The sequence below is a fragment of the Plasmodium relictum genome, assembly GCF_900005765.1.
Source record: "Plasmodium relictum strain SGS1 genome assembly, chromosome: 6".
NCBI lineage: Eukaryota > Apicomplexa > Aconoidasida > Haemosporida > Plasmodiidae > Plasmodium > Plasmodium relictum.
Window position 1 is genome coordinate 342,889 of NC_041684.1, and position 23,332 is coordinate 366,220.

At 18.0% G+C, this 23,332-nt stretch overlaps 9 protein-coding genes across 9 annotated transcripts in view; 4 read left to right on the top strand and 5 right to left on the bottom strand.

Moving 5' to 3' along the window:
- PRELSG_0607900 (RNA-binding protein, putative) overlaps positions 1 to 420 on the bottom strand; it is a gene marked incomplete at both ends in the record, with an annotated part of 468 nt that extends 48 nt beyond the window's left edge. The window contains one exon of the mRNA XM_028675532.1: positions 1 to 420. This exon is cut by the window's left edge and continues 48 nt beyond it. Within this exon, the coding sequence (XP_028532112.1) occupies positions 1 to 420 (420 nt within the window).
- Positions 421 to 1,010: 590 nt separating this feature from the next.
- Positions 1,011 to 1,397, top strand: PRELSG_0608000 (conserved Plasmodium protein, unknown function; the record flags this gene model as incomplete). The annotated part of the gene is made up of 1 exon (XM_028675533.1): positions 1,011 to 1,397. One exon carries the CDS (start codon positions 1,011 to 1,013, stop codon positions 1,395 to 1,397), a length of 387 nt encoding a protein of 128 aa, XP_028532113.1.
- Positions 1,398 to 1,955: 558 nt separating this feature from the next.
- On the bottom strand, positions 1,956 to 3,447 carry PRELSG_0608100 (conserved Plasmodium protein, unknown function; the record flags this gene model as incomplete). The annotated part of the gene is made up of 2 exons (XM_028675535.1): positions 1,956 to 2,095; positions 2,268 to 3,447. 2 exons carry the CDS (start codon positions 3,445 to 3,447, stop codon positions 1,956 to 1,958), a joined length of 1,320 nt encoding a protein of 439 aa, XP_028532114.1.
- Positions 3,448 to 4,128: 681 nt separating this feature from the next.
- PRELSG_0608200 (conserved Plasmodium protein, unknown function) lies at positions 4,129 to 4,782 on the top strand (the record flags this gene model as incomplete). The annotated part of the gene is made up of 1 exon (XM_028675536.1): positions 4,129 to 4,782. One exon carries the CDS (start codon positions 4,129 to 4,131, stop codon positions 4,780 to 4,782), a length of 654 nt encoding a protein of 217 aa, XP_028532115.1.
- Positions 4,783 to 4,901: 119 nt separating this feature from the next.
- PRELSG_0608300 (RAP protein, putative) lies at positions 4,902 to 6,882 on the bottom strand (the record flags this gene model as incomplete). Its single annotated transcript, XM_028675537.1, has 6 exons — positions 4,902 to 4,946; positions 5,057 to 5,101; positions 5,237 to 5,341; positions 5,410 to 5,619; positions 5,744 to 6,007; positions 6,277 to 6,882. 6 exons carry the CDS (start codon positions 6,880 to 6,882, stop codon positions 4,902 to 4,904), a joined length of 1,275 nt encoding a protein of 424 aa, XP_028532116.1.
- Positions 6,883 to 7,271: 389 nt separating this feature from the next.
- Positions 7,272 to 8,810, top strand: PRELSG_0608400 (conserved Plasmodium protein, unknown function; the record flags this gene model as incomplete). The annotated part of the gene is made up of 1 exon (XM_028675538.1): positions 7,272 to 8,810. One exon carries the CDS (start codon positions 7,272 to 7,274, stop codon positions 8,808 to 8,810), a length of 1,539 nt encoding a protein of 512 aa, XP_028532117.1.
- Positions 8,811 to 10,388: 1,578 nt separating this feature from the next.
- PRELSG_0608500 (conserved Plasmodium protein, unknown function) lies at positions 10,389 to 13,580 on the top strand (the record flags this gene model as incomplete). The annotated part of the gene is made up of 1 exon (XM_028675539.1): positions 10,389 to 13,580. The coding sequence occupies one exon, from the start codon at positions 10,389 to 10,391 to the stop codon at positions 13,578 to 13,580; it is 3,192 nt and encodes a 1,063-aa protein (XP_028532118.1).
- A 1,000-nt stretch (positions 13,581 to 14,580) lies between these two features.
- On the bottom strand, positions 14,581 to 17,964 carry PRELSG_0608600 (conserved Plasmodium protein, unknown function; the record flags this gene model as incomplete). The annotated part of the gene is made up of 1 exon (XM_028675540.1): positions 14,581 to 17,964. The coding sequence occupies one exon, from the start codon at positions 17,962 to 17,964 to the stop codon at positions 14,581 to 14,583; it is 3,384 nt and encodes a 1,127-aa protein (XP_028532119.1).
- Positions 17,965 to 18,313: 349 nt separating this feature from the next.
- PRELSG_0608700 (formin 2, putative) lies at positions 18,314 to 21,373 on the bottom strand (the record flags this gene model as incomplete). Its single annotated transcript, XM_028675541.1, has 7 exons — positions 18,314 to 18,382; positions 18,489 to 18,599; positions 18,673 to 20,201; positions 20,293 to 20,685; positions 20,790 to 20,913; positions 21,001 to 21,094; positions 21,204 to 21,373. 7 exons carry the CDS (start codon positions 21,371 to 21,373, stop codon positions 18,314 to 18,316), a joined length of 2,490 nt encoding a protein of 829 aa, XP_028532120.1.
- Between the last annotated feature and the right edge of the window lie 1,959 nt (positions 21,374 to 23,332).

The window sequence follows — 23,332 nt, forward strand, 5'->3', positions numbered from 1 at the left end:
ATCTTTAGTTGGTGTTAAATTATGATTGAAAACGTAATCAATGTATATTTCAACATATCTATCTCTTAAAAATTTTCTGTTTAATGTTTTACAAGCATTCCTTGCTTCTTCTTCATCATCAAAATAGACATACGCATGACCTGTTGGCTTGTTTTTGACTCCCTTAATTATATGAATAGGGTAATTTTTCTTTGACAATTGAAAATTTTTAAAGAAATTTTTTATTTCTTCTTCTGATGCATTAAATGGCAACCCTCTCAGTTTTAACCTTGGTAGATTAATTTTTTCTTCTGTATGATATTCGGTAAAACTTCGAACTATTTTAAAAAATTTGTCATTATTTATAAAAGAAATAAGTGTATTTTTTTTAAAATCTTTTTTAGGGATAACTTTTTCTACTTTCAACATATGAAAAAACATTTTTATTTCTTTTATTATTACTTTTTAAATGAAGTTGTGAATATATTTTAATCGATGTATAAAAAAAAAAGAAAAAAAAAAACCTATTGATGCTATATGTCACACCTTTGTAAATAGAATTTGTAATTCAACTTTTTTTTTTACAGTTTTGAACTTAATGCAAATAATAAGATATTTCTTCTTTTTCCATTTATTTTTTACTTTTTTTTTTTTTTAATGAACCATGCATATACAATGTAAATTGTGCGTTAATGAAAATTATTCTTATTCAGATGTTTTGAAAAAATATCGACATTACATTTAAAAAAAAAATAAAGTGAAAGAGATATTAAGTAAAATATATAAAAACAAAAAGAAATAGAATAAAAAAAAAAAAAAATAAAATAAATAAATAAATAAATAAAAAAGAAAAAAAATAAATAAAATTTAAAAATTTAAAACTTTCAAAGGAAGCGAATATAATTATTATAACTACATTTATGTATTAATAAGTATTTTTTAATTTATATATAGTTTAAATATTTTTTTGTAAAAAAGTAAAACTCCCTTTTTTTTTTTTTTAAAAAACAGATAAATACATATAAATCAATATGATAGAAAATAAAAGCTATAATCATTTAAAAAAATTAGAAGAAGAGAAAAAAAATTTGAAAGGAAATAATTTAAATTTATTATTAGGAGATCTAAAAATGATGACAGCTTATGAAATGTCTTCAGAATGGAAAGATACAAATATGATGAATGAATGTTTTAATAATTTTTCATGGTTCGATTCAAGAATTCTTAAAAATATACAAAATTATCTAAATGCTGATGAAGTAGAAAGATCAAAAATTGATTATGCCTATAATACTTTATTCCCAAAGCCAATTGATATAAAAGATACAAAATTAAATATGATGTCATTATGGATAAAGTCAAGAATACATTATAATAATACTTTTTATCCATTACAGTTGTCTCCATATGATAATTAAAACGTATCATTTTTTCTTTTTTCTTTTTTATATTTATACTTTTTTTTATAAAAAACTTTTTTAATATTTATTTTACATCTTTTTTTGTTAATGTTGTAAAAAATTTTGTTATAATTATTATAGTAAAAGAAAATATAGTAATTGTATGAAGAAAAGCATAAAAGAAATACCAAAAATGGAAAGAAAGAGCTGAAATGAAAATTAGTTAATTTAAAAAGAAAAAATATATAAAGATATTTTGTAGATAAAGGTTAATATATTTCTAAATTGAAAAAAATATAAATAAAAGAGGTTAATTAAAATGAATTAGTTACTAAATTGATATTATATTAATTCGATTAAAATGTTAGCAAAAAGCTGTATAATAAAAAACTATATTACAACTACGAAATGTGGAATTTTCCAAATTACAGCCTTTTTTTTTTTTATGTTACCATTTTATAATTTTTGCAAAATAATAAAAAATAAAATAAAATAATAATTTAAAAAGAACAGATACTTAATTATGTTATTTTTTTAAATTTTTGCATATTCTACATTTATATATAAAAATAAAATTTAAGTTATAATGCTATCAATTTTTTCTTTTAATTCATCAATATTGTTATAAAATTTATCTAAAACAAAAAGAGGAATATTAAGTACTTTTTTTATATAAGAGTTTGTTGCGAATTTGTTGTCATCTAACTCTTCTTTATCTAAAAAAAAAAAAATTATAAGAAAAAATAGATATACAAGTGTATATATACAAAATTTCATATAAAGATATAGTTTATCATATAAAATGTACAGTATATATTCTGTTAGTTTTTTTTAGCAACAAAAAAAAAAAAAAAATAATTTAAAATGTTACAAAAATATAATTATTACTGTGTTGTATTTGATCACTTATAGAAAATGTTTCTATTGGTGATATAAATGAACAATGGTTAGTAAAAGTTAAATCAAGAGGAAAAGAAGAAAATAAAAAAATATATTCCAATATATTATAAATGGAGAATATATTTTCAAACATATATTTTATTATATATTTAGCTTCACGATATTGAAAAACTATAATATCTCTGTTTACACATTTTATTGAATCTGTGTCTACCATGAGTAAATTTTTATTTTCTATTTCTATATTGTTTCTTTTGTTCTTAGTAGAACTTTCTTTTGAATTATTCATGTCTTCTATTTCATTTTGTAAGCCATTGACATCCTCAGCATTTTCATTTTTTAAAGCTTGTTTATCTATTTTATTATTTAATTCTTCGTCATTTTTTATTTTTTTATCATTTACATTTTTATGATCACCTATACTATCATATATTTTTTCCTGTGTTGTATTTAAGTTATTGAAAATATATGGGCTTTCATCTAACGTATTATCTTTTACTAGTTTTTCTTCGGATGGCGCATACTGAATATTTTTATCTAATAAATTTATAAAATAATTTATAGTTTTTTTTTTTTTATTTTTTTTTTCTTTTAAGTTTTCCATAATTTTATACATCGTCATAATTATTATTGATATAAATAGATTTAATTTGTATATGTTTAATTTAATTTTATATGAGTACACAATAGCTTGAATTATTATTTCTATTAATAATCTATATTTATTAGTGTATTTAATATTTTGTTCATTTTTATATAGACACTTGAATATTTCTTCACAAATGAATTCATATTCATCATTCACATATTTATCATTAAAGATATTTTCATATTCATTTTTGTTTTCTTCATTGTTTAATTCATTACAATTTAAATTAGATGATTTCCTTCTATTTGTTTTTGTTTTTTCTTCTTTTTTAGTACTTCTTTCTTCATTAAATATAATTTTTTCACTTTTTATATTTTCATCTATTTTCTCTTTTTCCATTGTCTTCTTTGTTATTAAATAATTGTTAGAGTTGAAAAAAAATTCATTTGAAGCATTGTAAGTTAAAAATTTGTGAAATTCTCCTTTTGTTCCTTTTACATTTTTAAAAAGATTTTTTATTCTTTCTAAATTTTCAATAGAAAAAAAAATTTTTATATCTTCATGGTAATAATTTTGCATAGTTATTTCATAAATAAAACATTTATTAAATATAGACAATGTTTCTAGTAATTGAATAATATAAAAATGTATTTTTCTAATTTTCCTTATTCATTTATTTATTAATTTTTTTTTTTTTAAACCAGTATCTTATAAAAAATTTTATTTATCATCAAAAAATTTATTTATCTTCACACGATGAAAACACTTTTTTTTTAAAATAAGTGCATTAAAAAAAAAAAAAAAAATGGATTTTTAATATGCAAATAAGATTACAGTTAGAAAAAATATGATTTTTATTGTTAATTCTCTTTACTAGATTTTAAAGAAAAAAGAAATGAACAATTAAAAATACGTAAGGAACTAATCTATGTTATGAAAATTGTATAAATAAAAATGTGAAGTTTATTAAAAAATAACAAAAAATACAACATTTTATTTTTTTTTTTGAATAAAATGATGTTTGTCGTTTATTATTTTTTTTTCTTTTAAATGGTTAAAATATTAATTATATTGTAATAACAATGAAAAAAAATTATTAAAGCTATTAAATATATATATATATGAAAATTTAATTATTTACATATATATTTATGTAATTATTTAAATAAGTATCTATTTATTTTTTTTTTTTGAAAAGAATAAATATTTAAATAGTTTTCTTGTTTTTCTTTTATTAATTATGTGTTAAAAAAAAAAAAAATGAAAATAAAATATTATAAAATTCCTTTTTGGAGTATTCAAAAAAAGAGAATTTCTTTTTTAAAAGAATATGATTTTAAATTTAAGAAATACGAATATAAAAGAAATGAAAGATATATATACTGTTTAAGTAAGAAGAGTTTCTTTTTTTTAAATAATGACCTATTAAAAAGTGTAGATAAAAAAAATGATACCAAGATAAATCTATTTAAAAAAGAGTATAAAATTTATATAGCATATTATATTGTATTCATATCTCTGTGTTCTGTTTTTTCATTCTGTATAATTAAATTATTATTTATGATTTTTCAAGAACCATTACCTGTGAAATTAGTAAAAGAGCAAGTTTTAAAAGATAAAAAATTAGTTAACGAATATGAAGAAGTTATTTTTTCAAAATTTTGGACAGGTTATTTAAATGAAATTGATGCTAGAATAATGATGAATATAAAAAGCAAAAAACATAATAAAAAAGGAAAAATTATTAGTAATTTAAGTAAAATAAATGATAAATGGATTATTAAAACATTGACATATTATGAAGTAAAAAAAAATGATAATTTAAAAACAGATGATTTAAAAAGTTTACAAAATAAACAAAATAGTTCTTGCCCAATTAGCAATGATATGATTTGCATGAAAATGAAAAAATAAAAAAATAATATTTTTAATGGTTCATTTTTTAAAAAAAAATAAAAATATATATAATAAAAGCATATTTATTTTAATAAAAAAATTTTAAAAAATAAAAAACAAAATATTTGATATAATTATTATATTTTGTCTAGTATATTTTTTTCTAAATATTTTATTTTGTCCTATAAGAAAAAAAAAAAAAAAAAGTAAATATATTAAATTGCATATTTTTAAAAAATTTCAACATTAAATATAATTTATATAATATTTATTTTCATTTTTAAAATTTAACTTCTTTTGATTTGTTTTTCCATTCCATATATTCAATAGTAGCAATCTATTTAAAAAAAAAAAAAAAAAAAGAATTTATTTATATATTCTAACTTAAAATGCAAGAATGAAAATATATATAGAAAAAATTATTAAAAAAATGTTTATGTAATTATGAATTAATTAATTTTTTATTTTTTACTTTCCAATTCAGTTTATTTAAGATAAAATATTTCAATTTTGTTTTCGCGTTTAATGTATTGTTAAAAGTATAATAATGTGTGAATCCATTTACTTCAATGCAAATCTATATAAAAAATAAATTTTTAGTTATAAAAAATATAATCATATATATATATTATATACATTTTTTACTTTTTTTTTTTTTAAAGCAAAGTCTAATATATATGGGCCAATTGGATATTCCTTTTGTACATTTATTCCAATTTCTTTGAAAAGTTTTTCAATTTGTTGTTGCATCTTTGAAATAGTTACAGTATTTTTAATATTCTTTTTTTCAATTATGTTTATACCCTTTTCATATTTTCTTTCTACATCTCTTAAATAGTATAATACTATATGTATCTGAAATTATTTGTACATAAAATTTTCATATATATATGAAAAGTATATTTAATACATATATATAAGTACATTTAGTTTTATTGTTCGGTTATAAAATTTTTATTTTATTTTATTTTTTTTTTACTTGCTTTAATTCTTCATTTTTTAACTTATGCAAATTATTTAACAATAATGTTATTATATCATTTAATATAATATTTAACAAATCATCTGTTATACAATTATTGACTAGTCTTAATACAATAGAATAAGAAATATTGCATAAATATTTAATTTCAAAATGTTCATAATTTTTATATATATATTTTTTTAATAAATAGTGATAAAATTCATAATTTAAATTTAAAGTAGATATACTTAATAATATGGTTGTTAAAACTCCCTTGTCCTTATTTAAAAAAAAAAAAAAAAAACAGTAATAATGATAGAAACAATTTATAAAGTAAAAATTATATAAACATATCTTTATTTAGTTTTAAATTAAAATCAATTTAATGAATAGAAAAAATACTGTTTTATTATATATTTACACATCTTTGGCAAGTAATGAAAAAATAATAAGCAATGAGAATTTTAATTATTATTTATCTATATATAAATACATAATACAAAATTTTTCTAATCACTTAAAATTTTTCAAAAGTTTTTAGTTCTTACTTCATTTATAATTGGTAAAAAATACTCTTTAATTATTTTACATATGCTGTTAATTGTTATGAAATCGTTATAATTATATTTATTATATATAAACAAAATCATTGAAAAATCAAATAAAGAAAATTTACTTATAGAATCTTTTATGTAATGTTCAGTAAAAAATGTCAAAACATTAATATCTAATGAAGATAGTTTATGTAAATCAATTAATATTTGTGTTAATATTCTAGTATTCATTACTGGTTTTTTATTCATAATAATTTTTACAAACCTATTGTATAAAGAATATTTCGTAAAATTTAATTTGCAGAAACTATGTATAATTAAATATATTTCATCTATATTATAATCATTTATATATTTTTTTAATAAATTACTTATATTATTCAAAATATTCTTTTCTTTTAAATTAATCATTTGTATATTTTTTATTAAATATATTAATTTCTCTTTATCTAATTCTTCTTCAATATTAAAAAAATTGTTCGGTATATATCTGTCATTTTTAGGTAAATTAATCAAATTATGATTATAACAAGCTAAACATTTTGAAAAAAATGAATTATAACTTTTTTTAATTAAACCATTTATAATTTTAATAATCATTTTTTGAAAATTTTATCATTTATTTTTTATGTAAATTAAAAACAAAAAAATTACACAAATATAAAAAGTATACTTTAAAATTTTCACATTTTTGTTTATTTTTTCTTTTAAAAAATAGAAATATATATATATATATTTTAATTAATTATATTTGTATTTTTATTTTTTTTTTTTTTTTTTGTTATAAACTTTCATATTTTTAATGCATTTTATTTTTTTAAATGTTTTTGAATTATATACATCATTTTATTTTATTTTATTTTTTTTAAGATATAAAATATCATATAAAACAGTGAATATAATTCATAAGAAATAATGAAAATAAGAAAAAACAAAAAAATAGGAAAAATTTACTACACATAATATATACGTATATATAATATTCCATTATGATAAAAAATAATTTAAATAATATTTTAAGGATTACTAAGAAAAAGGATTTACAAATATATATATGGACAAAAAGAAAAGTTAGTACACAACTAGAAAATGATAAAGAAAATATTATTCAATCATTACTAGAAAAATATAAAAATCTTAGAAAGGATGATAAATTAAAATTAATAAATAACCATTTAGTGAATATTAAAGAAAAAGACATAAATGAAATATATGATTTCTGTTATAAGAAAGAAGAAGAAAAAGAAATACAAGATGAGTATGAAAACAAAAAGAAGCTAAAAATATTGAAGTTAAGAAAACCAGCTTACTTGCAACAAAGAAGAATGAAAAAGAAAGTAAATAATAGTCTAACAATAGATAATGAATATGAAGAAAACCTTTATATACACAAAGAGAAAGAATTAGAAGATATAGAAAGATATACCCTTATTGAAGATTTATATAAATCGTATATATATAGCAAATCATTTACATTATTAAATCATCAGTATATGACTAAACATAAAATAACAAATGATTTTGTATATTTAATGATAAATACAATAAGGCAAAGTATTTTAGAAAAAATAAAACCAACATTAATAAATGAGTTTGCTGTTCATAAAAACCCTTATATGCTTTTTAAAAATGCTTTATTTAATTTTATACTTCATATGTATGTAAAAAATCCATATGAAGAAACATTGATTGAAGATTATATAAATAAAAAGGTTAATTTAAATATTTTAAAAATAAATAGTGCCAACGTTCCCGTTGAAGTATATGAACCCTTAGTTTCATTCAGAGGAGATATTCATTACAATTATGATCTAAAAGAAAAATTTAATGATAGTATAGACACATCATTGAATATTATAAATTTTCTTACAAGTGAAAAGGAAAAACAAAAAAATGATAGAGATTCAATTAATCAAAAAATGAATAAGAGAAATGATTTAAAAAAAAAAAAAACGACAAAGATGGGAAATGAAGAAAAAGAAACCGATGCTGAAAGGCTTGATGGAATGAGTAATGAAAAACGGGATATTATAAATGAAATATTAAAAATTTTACCAGAAAATAAAAAATATCACTTTGATAATTATCCTTTTGAGAATTTAAAGTCATTTAAAACAAATATGAGAAAGAAATATATTGGAGGTATAAAGAATAATAAACCTTTAAATATAGAAGATGAGGAATTAAGTCATATGCGATATCCTAATTTACAATGTGTATCACATTCTTTACCAAAAGATATTAAATATAGAGATAACGTTATTCATGCTATTAAAGTATTAGAAAGATCCAAACATTGGGATCACAAAAGCAAAATAAAAGCAATAAATACATTAATTGAAGTATGGAATAATATGCATTCCAGTGACCACTATGAAAATTTATTTGATAAATCCTTGCCTGTTATATATTCAAAAGATATGCTAAAAAAAACAAAAACTAGAAAAGAAACTTATAACAAAGGATTAAATTATATACAATCATTAACTACGCAGAAACCATTAAATATGCGTTTAAAAAAAAATTGATAGTAACTTTTTTTTTTCAATTAGCTGCTAAAAAACATCTTGATTTTTTTTTTTTATATTAGTTTATTCAAAAATTTTAATATTTTTTTTAAGAATATTTATTTATAAACAAATCTTAATTTTTTAATTTTTAAAAATTTCTTAATTTTATTATATTTTCATTTAAATATATATAATTATTTATAATTTTTAGAAAAAGAATTACTATAGTGAAAAAAAAAAATTTATTTGTATTCAAATATAGTTATTAAAAAAGATGTTTCTATTTTTTTATATATAAATAAATCATAAATTTTATATTTTTATTTCTCCTTTTTTGCATGTTTCTATGTTTCTAAGATTTGTTTTGAAATATTTTATGTTAAATATCTTTATTAATATCTTTTTTTTATAATTTTATTTTCTCAAAATATCTTTTGTTTATATATTACGTTATTTATAAATTTACCTGTAATGTTTTTTTTACCATATTTTTTTAATAATAATTTTTAGTATTCTTATATTTTTATTTTTATTTTTTTTTTGTTTTTGTTTTTGTATATTATCTTTTGAGAATGAGTATTCTTTAAAATTTAAGATAAGTAAAACTTATCTTACATTAAAATTTTTATTTTTTAATTAATAAATAAAAGATAATTTTAAATTAAATTTATATTTTTTTTTCTTTTTTTTTGGGTATATAACATCTCTATAAAGTACAAAAAGTCAAGGTGCATTAAAAAAAAAATATATATATACATATATATATATATATATAGTAAATTCATTTTACTTATTTTAAAAAGATATCATATTTCATGACTGTTGAATGAATATATATAAAATACCTTTTAATAAGAAAAAAAAAAAAAAAAAATCTTAATAACAAATACATTTAAAAAATTGAGTACAATGAAAAAAATAATGGTGCTCATACTAGGATATCGGTTTTTAAAAATAGCAAAAGAAAAAAAAAAATGCTCATGCTAGTATATCGGTTTTTAAAAAAAAAAAAAAATATAAAAAAAAATTTTAAATAAACATGCCTTTTTATAAAAAAAAATTTTATTGATTAAAAGTATAAGGAAAAATATCAGGATTATTAGTATATTTTAAATTTAAAAAAAATTAGTAATTTTTCTTAAATTTTCACTAAAAATATACATAATATAGATATGCATTATATATATTAAGTGTATAAATTTATATTATTTTAATATATATAGGATATAAATATATTTTTTTATTGAATTAGAATAATAGAATTTAATAATTTTTTTGAATAATAATTTTTTTTAGGTTTATAAATAGTTTTTTATTATTGTATACTAACCCAATTATTATTTTATTTATTTTTTTTTTAATAAGCAAATTTATATAGGAAAAATAATAAAATTTTTAAATTTCGTTTTAAAAATTTTAAAGTTTGAGAAAAATATTATTTTAAAGCAATTTTTTTATTTTTTAGATTTTAATTTATTTGATACAATAATATATGTATATAAATATATAAACTTATATATTTATATATAAATATATTACTTTTTTTTTTTTTTTTTTTTTTTATGGATAACTCTATATTGTTTAGATGAATATACAATGAGTTTACAAAATAATATTATAGTTTTTTTTTATTTTTTTGTTTTTTTTATATATTTAAATATTGATTACGTAGAATTAAAAATAAATAATATAGGCCCTGATGATAATTTAAGAATTTTTGGTCCAGATATATTGGGTTCAGTTATAAATGCAGAACATAATAGTTCGTCTAGTAATAATGAACAAGGAGGAGGCGAATCAGGAGATGCTAACTTAAGAAGCAGTTCAAGGAAAGAATCATTAAATATAACAGGTAGTGATTCATTAAGTGGTAGACTCGGTGAAAATGGCATAAATATAGTGTATATAGAAAATAATAGAAGAGATGAACAAGAAAGTGAAGAAAATAAAGTAAATAATGAAGAGAAATTAAATAAGGAAACAAGTGTAGTTGAGCAGAAAAATGAATCAGAAGAAGAAAATATTAATGAACTAGAAACAAAATTAAAAGAAGAAGAAGAAGAAGAAGAAGGAGAAGGAGAAGGAGAAGAAGAAGAAGAAGGAGAAGAAGAAGAAGGAGAAGAAGAAGGAGAAGAAGAAGAGGAAGAAGAAGAGGAAAAGGGAGAAGAAGAAAAAGAAAAAGAAGGAAATGAAGAAAAAAAGGAATATGATAATGAACCAAAACTAGTAGAAACACATAATGAAAAGACGATAAATAATAATAAATATATAAATGCAATGCCACAAGCAAAAATAAATATTAAGAATCCATGGAATAACATATTTGATGCATTTAAAGTATCATCACAACATAATGGTGTTAATTATTTCAGAAGAGAAATTCAAAATGAATACGCTTTTAAAAATGGATTATATTTTACTGCAACAACTGCTGGTGCATATAATAAACTAGTAGATACAAGTAAATATGCTTATATGAAATTTCCTGATGATACTATGATTTTAGTTATAACAGCTAATAAATTCTTTTTTCAAGATTTGATATATTCAACTAATAAATATATTGCTGTTAAGAAAAAATTTACTTTTATAATAAATAATATAATACGTAATTTGAAGAATAAATTTTTTTTTAAAAATTATCAATATCAATATTTATTTAGAAGTGATCCTTTTGGTTATGATGAATCGAAAAAATTGTTAGATTTTGATTTATTGGGAGAATTATCAAAAGTAACACAAACGATATATCTTGATCCTTATAAAAAAAATAAAGTAAGTATGCATAAGTTATACGGTGGATGGTTTCACTTTTTGGGAATTCTAGTAGTAAATGGATATTCTTTTAATCAAATAGATAATGGAGAAAAGGTAGATGTAGTACCCAATTATTTAATAAAGGAATTTATAGGTCAAGTTAATAAGAGAAATGATGGATATAATAATGGTTTTACAATGGGATTGTGGAGAGATTTTCCAAGAAATAGATATGCTCCTTGGAGGTTTTCATTAGAATTATTTTTATGGGATCTTATGAACATTTTACCTCATGAATTACCACATCCAGCTAACCTTATATTATCTTATAACAATAATAACAACATAATAAAAAATAAAGATCAAAATGAAGAATTAAATAAAAATTCAAAATATACTAAAGAAGAAATATTAAACTGGAATTTAATTTTAAAAGAATATATAAAAGACTTAAAAGGCCTTGATGTAGCAATGGTTTCAGCTGATGATTATATTAAAGTAGTTAGTCATAATGATAATAATAATCTTACTTATAAAAATTATCAGGCAGAAAAATCCAATGGTTATATTTTCCTTATATTATTAAATAAAGAATTTTTTGTAGACGAATTTTTAAAAAGTGAAAATTATAAAGAGTCAAAAAATGAATATTTTGAGAGGCTTATGGAAGATATATTGGATAAACTTAAAGGTATTTTAAATGATTTAAAAGATATTTTATGTCCTAATGATAATAATAAAAACCCAGTTTATCAATTTTACAATTATTTATCAAAAGAAGAAAATTATAAAATATTGAATCCTCATATATTAGGAGAAATTGCAGGAATAACAAAACATCTTAAATGCGAAAATATTCCTAATAATAAATGCACAAAAGATGTATCAATACATTATAAATATGGTGGTTGGTTCGAATTTGGTGGAGCAATATATATAAAAAATGTAAATTATATTAAACCAGTTTATGAAAAACATGATATTATTAAAAAGGAATATGAAAATCCTATTTTAATGCAAGCAAATTGTAGTTGCCAGAGTGCAGGTTTATGGAGAGATATACCAGAAAAGAATATGGCTCCTTATAGATATCCCTTAGAAGTTTTTATTTTAGAAAATCCCCAATTCAATATTTTGAATATACGAGATATTCATCCATTTATATTAGTAGATTTATTAAATAAAGGATTACATGCTATAAGAATTCAAGCAGCAGAAGCAGATGGGATAAATAACAACAAAAGAGAAACAACTAATGCTCTCCCTAATGAAGAAACTAAAGAATTACAGAAAGAGGATCATGAAGAAGTTTACGCAGATCATAACAGGAATGAAATTAATGTAGAGAATATAACGAGAAAATGCTTAAAATCAGAAGAAAATGAAAAAATTTTAAATAGTGAAATTTCTACCAAAGGTAACGATGATGATGAAGTAATAGAAGAAGATGACGCTATCTTTGATAATGAAGAAAGAAAATTATTAAGCGAATTTGATGCAAGTGCAACACTTAAGGGAAATATCGGAAACAATTATGAAATCCATGATAATAAAAATGAAGGATACGAAAGCGAAGGTGAATATGAAGAAATTGAAGATAACTATGAAATTGTAGAAGGTAATGATAGTATAAAAAATAAGAGCAATGATATAATGAAAGAACATGATTCATTAAAAGATTCTTCAAAATATACTGAAGGCATACTATATAGCAATGAAATAGAAGAAGATTTAGAAAGAAATAACTTAGAAGATATTAGTGATTCTTATGAAATAGATGAAGATAAAAATGATTTAAATTTATTGACTTCTAAAAAAGATAATACAGATGATTTCAATGGTAAAGTACTCATATTCATGATAATATGTCTTATAGCTATTTGCATTGCATTACTTGTTAGTGTTGGAATTAGATTATATTCAAAATTTATGAAAAAAAAAGGAGAAAACAATAGAATGGTAATGGATTTCAAAGATAGGGAAGAAATTCCAGTTGTTCAAGGTATTCCAGCACCATGGTTAAATGCATAAATGAAGAATAAGTAAATCATTGTATCATAAAAAAAATAAAATAAAATAAATATAAAAAAAAAATAATAAAAAATGTAAATAAGAAATAAAAATATTTTAAAAATATACAATATTTTTTATATATTTTTATTTGATTCCGATTTTATTTAAAATGACCAAAAAATGGTAAAAAGTTTATGTGAATTTTTTTTTATGTACATAGATTTTTAATTTAGTGAGAAGCATTATGTTTTTACTTATATTTATAAATTTAAATAAGATATAACATTATATGATTTTTTTTTTTTTTTTTTATTATTCTTTTTTTTAATCAAAAATGTAAATTTTTCGGTAGTATTTTATTTATTTTTTTTTTTAAATCAGAAGAAAAGTTTATATCTTTACATCTATGTGAATATATAATGTATAGATGTTCATGTGTGATTTTATAGTTTTTTGATAATTGATGGCATTTAAAAAAAAAATTGGAATAAAAGATGTAATATTTTATTTACGATTCCATTCTCCGTGTACAAAAATAAAAATAATTTTTTTTATTTAATTTTTTTTTATTATTTTATTTATTTTCTAATTTTCTAATTTTTTTTTTTAAATAGTAATATATTTTGTTTTAAGAAAGAACATTGAATTAATCTTTTTAATTTTTATACAACTTTTATTATATAAAAAACCTCTAATAATTTTTTTTTTTAGAGAAATAGAAAGACAAATAACAAATTACAAAAAAAAAGAAAAAGAAAAAAGTTTTGAATATTACAATAAAAAAATGTTTTAAATCATATTTAATGAATTCATTTAATTTATCTGAGAAAATACATAAAAACAAATAAAATTATTTAAAATGAAATAACAAAATTGAGTAAAAGAAAAATATAAATAATATATATATATTTTCTAAAAGATTCATTCCAATTAAAAAAAAGAAAAAATAATAAGATACGATAAACAATAATATTATTTATTGTGTTAAAAATGAAGGTATCGATTAATATATTTCTATTTATGAATGCTTATTTCTCCACTCACTTATTGATACATAAGAGACAGAGAAATTTTTGTTATTTAAAAACCATTCTCTTATTGATTCATACGGTTTTAGTGTATTGCTTACGTAATGTTCATGAATAATTTTTTTTTCTTTTTTTAGGATATTATTTTCAACTTTTTCACTAATGGTAATATTTTTTGTTGAATAATTATAAAAAAAATCAGTCAGATGAATTTGCCTTAAATATATATCATCTAATTTATCTATTACGACTAATGCTCTTTTTTTCTGTGTAATGTCATCATCTTCATTTGTTATTACGACATCGATTGTATAAGGATAAACAGAATATTTTATAAAGTGATTAATTTTTTTATTTTTTAGTAAATTCGAAAAAAATGAAATGAAATTTTGTTTATTTTTATTATCATTTACTATATTTTCGTTTATTTTATAATATTCTTTTATATACTTACAAAAATTATATAAATCATCAGGCATTCTTTTCTCAACTTTTACATATAGCATTTGCAAAATCTCAGAAATTATATTTAATAATTCAGGGTTCACTTTTTTTTCTTCATTTTCTACAGTTAATACTTCTAGTCCACCTCTTAATTTGTTACAAAACATAACCAGAATATTTTCTAATAAATCGACGTTTCTTTTATTATTTTTCAAAACGATTTCAGTAAAATAAAAAGTTATAACTGAAAAAATACAATGAGGTAGAAAATAATCAGGTAAATTAAGAATAGTATTTTTTGCAATAGTGTGTAAATAACTATAAGTTTTTCGTATTAAAGAATCCTCTAAAAAAGAAAAAACAGTTAAATGTTCAGAAAGAAAATGAAAGAGTATAATAATATGATTTTCATTGAATGAATTTAAATTTTTATGAATAAATTGTATTGAATAATATAAAACATTGAAATTGATGATTTTCAAATTTATAAAACCTTTTAGAAAATAAATAAAGTTATCAGCATTCAGCTCAAATATTTTATAGCCTATACATGAAGTGGGAATTTCATCATTATATATATTACTATTATTATATTTTATACTATTCACAGTAGTATTGCCATCACTTTCTATTGGTATCTCCTTAAATGATTTCTCTGTATTATTATTTTCTTTCATTTCTTTTATATGATTCTCTTTTTCATATGTATTCCATTCTTTATCTGACATATTGTTGTCTATACAAATAGTTTTATTATCTTTTTCTATATAGTCTTTATTCTTAATTATATCTATATGACTACTTTTATTCAAAAAAAGAAATTCTTTTTCATAGGAATTATAATCTTGTGGAGAATGTTGCATTTCATGTTCTTCTTTCAAAATTTCTTCATTTTTTTCTAAAAGTGAAGAATTTATTTTAAGGAAATTGTTTTCTTTTTTCAACATTAAAAATAAAATATATTCAATGTAGAAGATAGATAAATTAGACTTAACATAAATATCATTTATATATATGCAGTTTTTTTTTTCTAAAAAATTATTATATTGATATATTAAATGAAAAAAGTTAATCAATATTGGTCTTGATAAATCGCAAATTCTATTAAATACATTTTCATAGGTTAAAAAAAAAAAAAAAAAATCAAAATCTTTATAATTTAATGTAGACATATTTTTTAAAATATTTATTATATAACTAATATTTATTAGCTTTATATTCTTTTTTAAATAACTTAATATTTGCTGAAAAATTACGAAATTAATTTTATTTATAGAAACAAGGGAATTTGATAAATTATCTAAGATTATGGGATGAATGCATTTTTTGATATTATTTTTTAAATAAATAAATAAATTTTTAAATATTTTCTCTTTGCAAGAAAAAAATGAGCAAGCAATAATAGTTTCTATAATAATTTCTACTGGCCAATGAAAATTTAGCATATAAGGAATTCTTCTAATTAACCTCCTAATAGTTTTTTCATTTTCTAATTGTAAATAATTTCTATTTAAACTAAATAATATTAAAGCTTTTGAATGATAACCATATTTCATAATATTAATATACTTATTTGTTTCATTTATAAATCTCATCATCATATTTTTATTATCTATTTCAAATATTGTATAGAATTCGAAAATATCTATCAAGTTGTAGTACTTAAATTCGTGTAAATAATTTTTTAATTCTTTATTGAGAATATTAACAAAAGAACTATTTTTAATAAGCATTTTAAAATTTTCGTGTCTTAATTTTTTTTTTTCTGAAGTTGATTTATTTAATTTATTATTTTTATTGTTTTTGTTATTTAAATTATTTTTAGTTATTTGTTCTAAATCATTTAATTTTTTCATATCTATATATATATTTTCATTCTCATTTTCAGATATAATTTTTATATCATTTCCATTATATGATTCTAATAAATTTATATTATTTGAAAGTACAACGCTTTTACATATATATCTTTTTATTAATCTATGAACATTAATATTGTACTTTATATTATTTTGCAAAATAGAAAAAAAAAATAACATTTTACTTAAGTATTTACATATATATGTTATTTCATGCTCATTAAATGTATTAAAATTCATTTGTATTGTACTATCAATGTAATCAAATATATATTTATTAAAATATAAATATTTATCACTTATAGATATTATTTTAATAATTTGATCATTATTTAAGATTATTTTTTTTGTTAAATTATTTAAAAGTATATTATATGTAATTTTTAATTTTTTGAAATTCCATTCTTGTTTCGAGTTGTGAATATTTTTTATATTATTAAGCCCAATATAATGAATATATTCTAATATATAAGAAAAGTTATTTTCATTAAAAAATGAATTTTCTTTCATTTCCGTATCACTTATTCTTTTTAAAAATTCTTTTTCAATCAAATGGTTTCTTATATTTTTTTTATTTGTAAAAATGCAAATTTTTAAAAAATTAGAATTGTTAAGATTCTCAATTAATACTTCATTTTCTTTCTTGTTAATAAGAAAGTATAACTTTTTTAAGTGCATAAACGTTAAAGCTTTTCCATTTAGTATTTCTATTTTTCTTTTTATTAAATCACTTTTATCTAAATCATTTTCGTTCCTAGATATAGGAGTACTAAGAATATCTATATCCTTTTCCAGTACTAAAGGGTTATTTGTATCACATATTTTTTTTCTAGTACTTTGATTGAACACATCATTTAATAAATTTTCACTATATGATGGCAAATACCTCTTTGAAGTTTTCTTATTTCTATTTAAATGTAAAATTCGTACTTTTATTTTTTTTAGTAATTTTTCTTTTTTAAATTTTATTCTACTTTTTCTTTCATAAAGAGGAATAATGTTTTCAAGCTTAGTGCTGCTGTAATAATACTTAATTTTTTTTATAAAAAAAGTTTTATTTAAAAAGTTCATTTTTTTTTTATTTATGTTGTATAAAAAGAAAAAATTTACATAAAAAAAAATATATATAATAGAAAATACTTTTTTAAAAATAAAATTTAAAAAAAAAATATATAACAGTATTAAATATTGATGTTATTTTATTTTTTTATTTTTAAAACAAAGTGCAAAAACAAATAACTCTTGTTATTTTTAAGTTGCTAATAATAAAAAATATATATACACATCTAAATAATATTTACAAAAAAAAAATAAAATAAAATAAATAAATAAATTAATAAAAATATTAACAATAAAAAAAAAATAATAATAATAATATTTTAAAAAAATTGAACTAAAAAACATTTTAAATTAATTTGTATTATTTATCAATTGTTTTTAAGCTATTTTCTATTGACATAAAATCGCTTAAACCTTCTAATTTTTCATTCTGAAAATTTATATAATAAATAAATAAATAAATAAATATAAATATAAATATAAATATATATATATATATATATATATAATGTAAATTATAATTTTATTTTATATACATCTTTATAGGATTCCATATCTTCTAAACTAGAAAAAATATCAACATTATCTCCATTTTTAATATGTTCAAATAATGAAAAATTCTTTTTAGTGTTTTTAATTTCATCATTCTAATAACAAAAAATAAAAAAAACAATATAAAGTTTATATTTTATTTTATTTTTTTTTTTTTTTTATATTTACTTGTTTATTAGGTATTCCCTTATTATCTGTGTAATATTTTTTGTATGTATTTGAATTAAAAAAAGTAGAACTATTCAATGGTATATTGTTAGATGATTTTTCCAAATTCATTTTTAATTGTGGAAAACTGTTTTGCAAATCTAATAAAACAGATTGGTTTGTTAAAGAATTAAATAAAATCATATTTTGATTTTTCATTTTTTGTATATTAAGACGTTTATTAGTTATGCTATTTAAATAATTTTGTTTATGCAAAATATTTCTTATTAGCATTTGATGATCAGAGTTTGTTACATCATATCTATTTTTTAAATTTTCTTGTAATTTTAATGCACGATTTTTTTGTTTTTTCAGATAATTAATCATATTTTTTAAAATTATTAAATTTCTTTCATCTTTTTTTAAATCATTTTTTTCTTTATCTATCATATAATTCAAATGCTTTCTATTATTATCAGTATCTTTTATTTCCTGTTCTTTTTTTATATAATTTTTATTTAAACTTATATTCTCTATATTTATTTTATTTATATCTTCAATTATTTCTTTAATTTCCTTTTTAAGACTTTTAATATTTTCTTTTTTATGTTTTATATCTTTATATAAACATAAATTCAAAAATTCTAAATTTCTTCTTTCTTCTTTTAAACATTGATATTTTTTCAATTCGCTTTCATAAACATACGCAAGGCAATTTACATTTTTTTTTTTTTTTTCAATATCTGCTTTTTTCTTTTTTATTTCTTCTTCTAACTGTCTATTTATTTCTTCTATTTTGTAAATATCTTTACTTTCAATGTTATAATTTTTTAAATCACAAAAGTTAAAATCTATTAGTTTAGTAAAATATTTTTCTTCTTGTGAAGTATTTTTCTTTTCTTTCTCTTCTATATTGCTCAGTTCATTTGTAAATTCTCTCTCTTCACCTTTCAACATATCCGTTTTTGTTTTGCTTTTGTCTTTATATTTTTCTCTTTTTCTTTCTCTTTCTCTTTCTTTTTCATTTTTGTTTTCATTTTCCTTTTCTTTTTCCCTTTCCTTTTCTTTTTTTCCTATTTTTTTTCCATGTTTCAATTCTTTTTCTCTCTCCTTTTTTCTCTCTTTTTCTTTTTCTTTATCCTTTTTCTTTTTTTTTTTTTTATCATGTTTACTTTTTTCATCTTTTATAAATTCTACATCTTCTTTTAATAAGTTTTTACTTGATTCAATATTTCTATCATCTTCCTCGTCTTTTCCCTTTTCGTATTTTTGTTCTTCTTCCTCGTCAAGTTTGTTATAATTTTCAAAATCTTTTTTGAAAAATACATTTTCGTTTTCTTCAAAAGTATCATTTTTTGCTTTTTTTTTTCTTTCACTAGAAATTTCCTTATCTTGCTTGAAATCAAAAAAATCAAAGTCCATATTAATTTTTTCTTTATCATTTACTTCATTTTTTCTCTCATTTTCTGTTTTTAATAAATCACCGAAAGATAATTGAAATTTATCGCTTTTTTCTTTGTTTTCTTCATATTTTCTAAAAGTTATATCATCTAAAAAAAAAAAAAAATAAAATAAAAAAAAGCAATAAAAAAAGAGTTATATATATATATTTTTCTTTTTCTGCTTTTCTATAATATTTACCATCTATTTTTAGCTCTTTTTCTAATTTTATAGAATTCAGCAGTTCATTAGGAACTGTTAAAGGTATATTTATTTCTTTTTCTTTTCTGATTTCAACAATTTTATTCATAATACAAAACTCTTCAAAATTTAAAGATCCATCATTATCAATATCTGAAATATTCCATATTTGCATTAATTCACAAATGGATATATTGGAAGTATTTAAATAATATTCACGAATAATCGATCCTTCTATTTTCTCTTCATTATTTATATCTAATGTTTTAAAAATTCTTTTAAAATCTTCTTTTTCATTTTCTTTTAATCCCCATTCAATATTAGCATCAATATTAGAAATATCAGAAAATGATTTATGTCTAATTATATCAAAACTAGGTAAGCAAGGAGGTTCTAAATAAAGAAAAATATCAATATATATATATATATATATATAATTTTTATAAAAAAGTGTATAAAATTTTTTTTTTTTAAGGTTTTAGTTTTTAATTATTTACGTATATTTATAATTTCTGCACTTAATGTGTTTCCATTCTGAGCATGTGCAACTAATCTACAACATATAAAAAAATCTTCTAAAGTTAGATAACCTTTATTTTCAATATCACTAAATTCCCATATCTATTAACAATAAATACATATTATTTTAATTAAATCATATTATTTGAGTTAATGAAAATTATCTTAAAATTTTTTTTTTTTCATTACAGAATGTAAAACAGAAATAGAAAGCCCAGAGTTTTGTAGGAAGGAAGAAGCTGTCTTATTGTCAATGAAATTATTTTCATATTTATCATTTAAACTAAGATGGAAAAAAAAAAATTTTTTAGATATATATGTATTTATTTATTTTATTTTATTTTATTTTATTTTATTTCATTTTATTTATTTATTTTTTTTTTTTTTTTTACTTAAATAAATTAAGATAATACACATATTCTTCTGATGATAATGTAATTCTTTCACTTGACCAAACATTTTCTGTTATATTTATTGGAATTTTTCTTATATCATTAAAAGAATTACTTATTTCGTTCATTTGATTATTCATTATATCTTCCATTGAGTGATTATAAAACATACTTGGCTATAAAAAAAGAATATATAATACAAATTAAGAAACATCAATTTTTTATTTCAAAAATAAATTAAAAATATTAGATATTAAAAAATATAAATTTTATGAAATTATAATATCTATATAAACATATGTTACAAAAATTTATACATTTATTTATGTGCATGTAATACAAAAAGAATCTTCATTTTAATAAATGCCCAATAACACACATATATTTATATTAATGGAAAAATTAAAATTAAATATATTTAAAAATTTTCATTATTATAATAATTTTATATTTTTTCATATAATTTATTTTATTTTATTTTTTTTTAATGTTTTTTCGTACATACAAAGCATTAAATGTATTCGTAACAGTTTCAGGCATCTACAAAAAAAAATAAAAAAATATAAATATATATATAAATAAAAATACACATGCATATAAATATATTATTTTTTTTTTTATTAACATTTGAATTTATAGGATTATGTTCCATATTTGTAGGTCTAATATATTTAAAAAAAAAAAAAATAGACAATTATGCTTCTACTATTTTTTATATTCAAAGGAAAAAAAATATAAAAATTAAACAGACATGTATATATATATATATATATATATATATATATGTATATATATATATATATTATTATTTCCACTCAAAAATCTTTATATATATTTTATTTATATATAAAAAAATAATTGCATTATGTATCGTTTCATATTTTCATCATTAATTCTACACAACATTTCTAAATCACATGAATTTCTTCTCAATTCTTATTGTGCATTATTATATTTTATTTTATTATAAATTTATTCATAATAAAATTATTTTTCTATAAAAATAAAATTAACAGATGCAAAGCACTTGAAAAATATAATTTTATAAAGTACAATAAAAAAATAAAAAAATAAATAAATAAGATAAAGTAATATAAATATGTGATATACTTCAAAATTCGTGAACCTGACTATAATTTTTTACTTTATAAAAATTAAAAAAAAATATTAGAAATCAAAGTAATAAAAAAAAATTAGCAAAAAAAGCAAATTAAATTTATTACTCTTCTATTAAAATATATTAAATTAAGGATATAAATAATAAACCATAACCGAATATAAAATGTATATATATATATACCTATGTATACATAATATTCATTTGTATATTTCAAAAGAATTTCTTTAAATATTTTTCTTTTATATTCTATATAATCTAATTACATCAAAATATACAATTAATAATTTAAAAATTATTATATTATGAAATATTAATTCAAGAATAATAGTAATAAAAAAAAAAAAAAATATTTATTAGTAATTTTAATGAACACGTATTGTAGAATCTTACAATTTTTTACAACGTGCAATATTTTCCTTTTTTTTTTTTTCTATAATTTTTTACGTTTTTTTTTTATTCATTATAATATGAGATTCTATTAAAAAAAAAAAAATACAAGTCAAACTTTTTATAAATTAATCAATATCTTAAATATATATATAGTATATGAAAAAACATATCAAAATTATAAAAAAAAAAAATAGTATTAATGAAGCAAGTGCATATGCATGTGTGTGTGCATTTAATTTAAACTGAAAAAAAAAAAGAAAAAAAAAAAACATATTAGGAAAATTATTGTTGTAAAAAAAAAGAAAAAAAAAGAAAAGAAAAAAGAAAAAAGAAAAAAGAAAATAGAAAATATAATGGGAAATAAATCATGTAATACAATGTGTGCATAATAATAAAAACATTAACATAAAAAAAAAAAAAAAAGTATTTTTATATTATTATTATTATAAAATATTAAAATATAAAAAAAAGGAAGACGTAAAATTTAATTATATACATATATAAAATATTATCTGATTTTTTCTTTTCATTATATATTTAATTATTTATGAAAAAGTAACAGTAAATAAGAAGTTAAACATATAAAGAATAACTATCATAGAATGAATGCATTCGATAA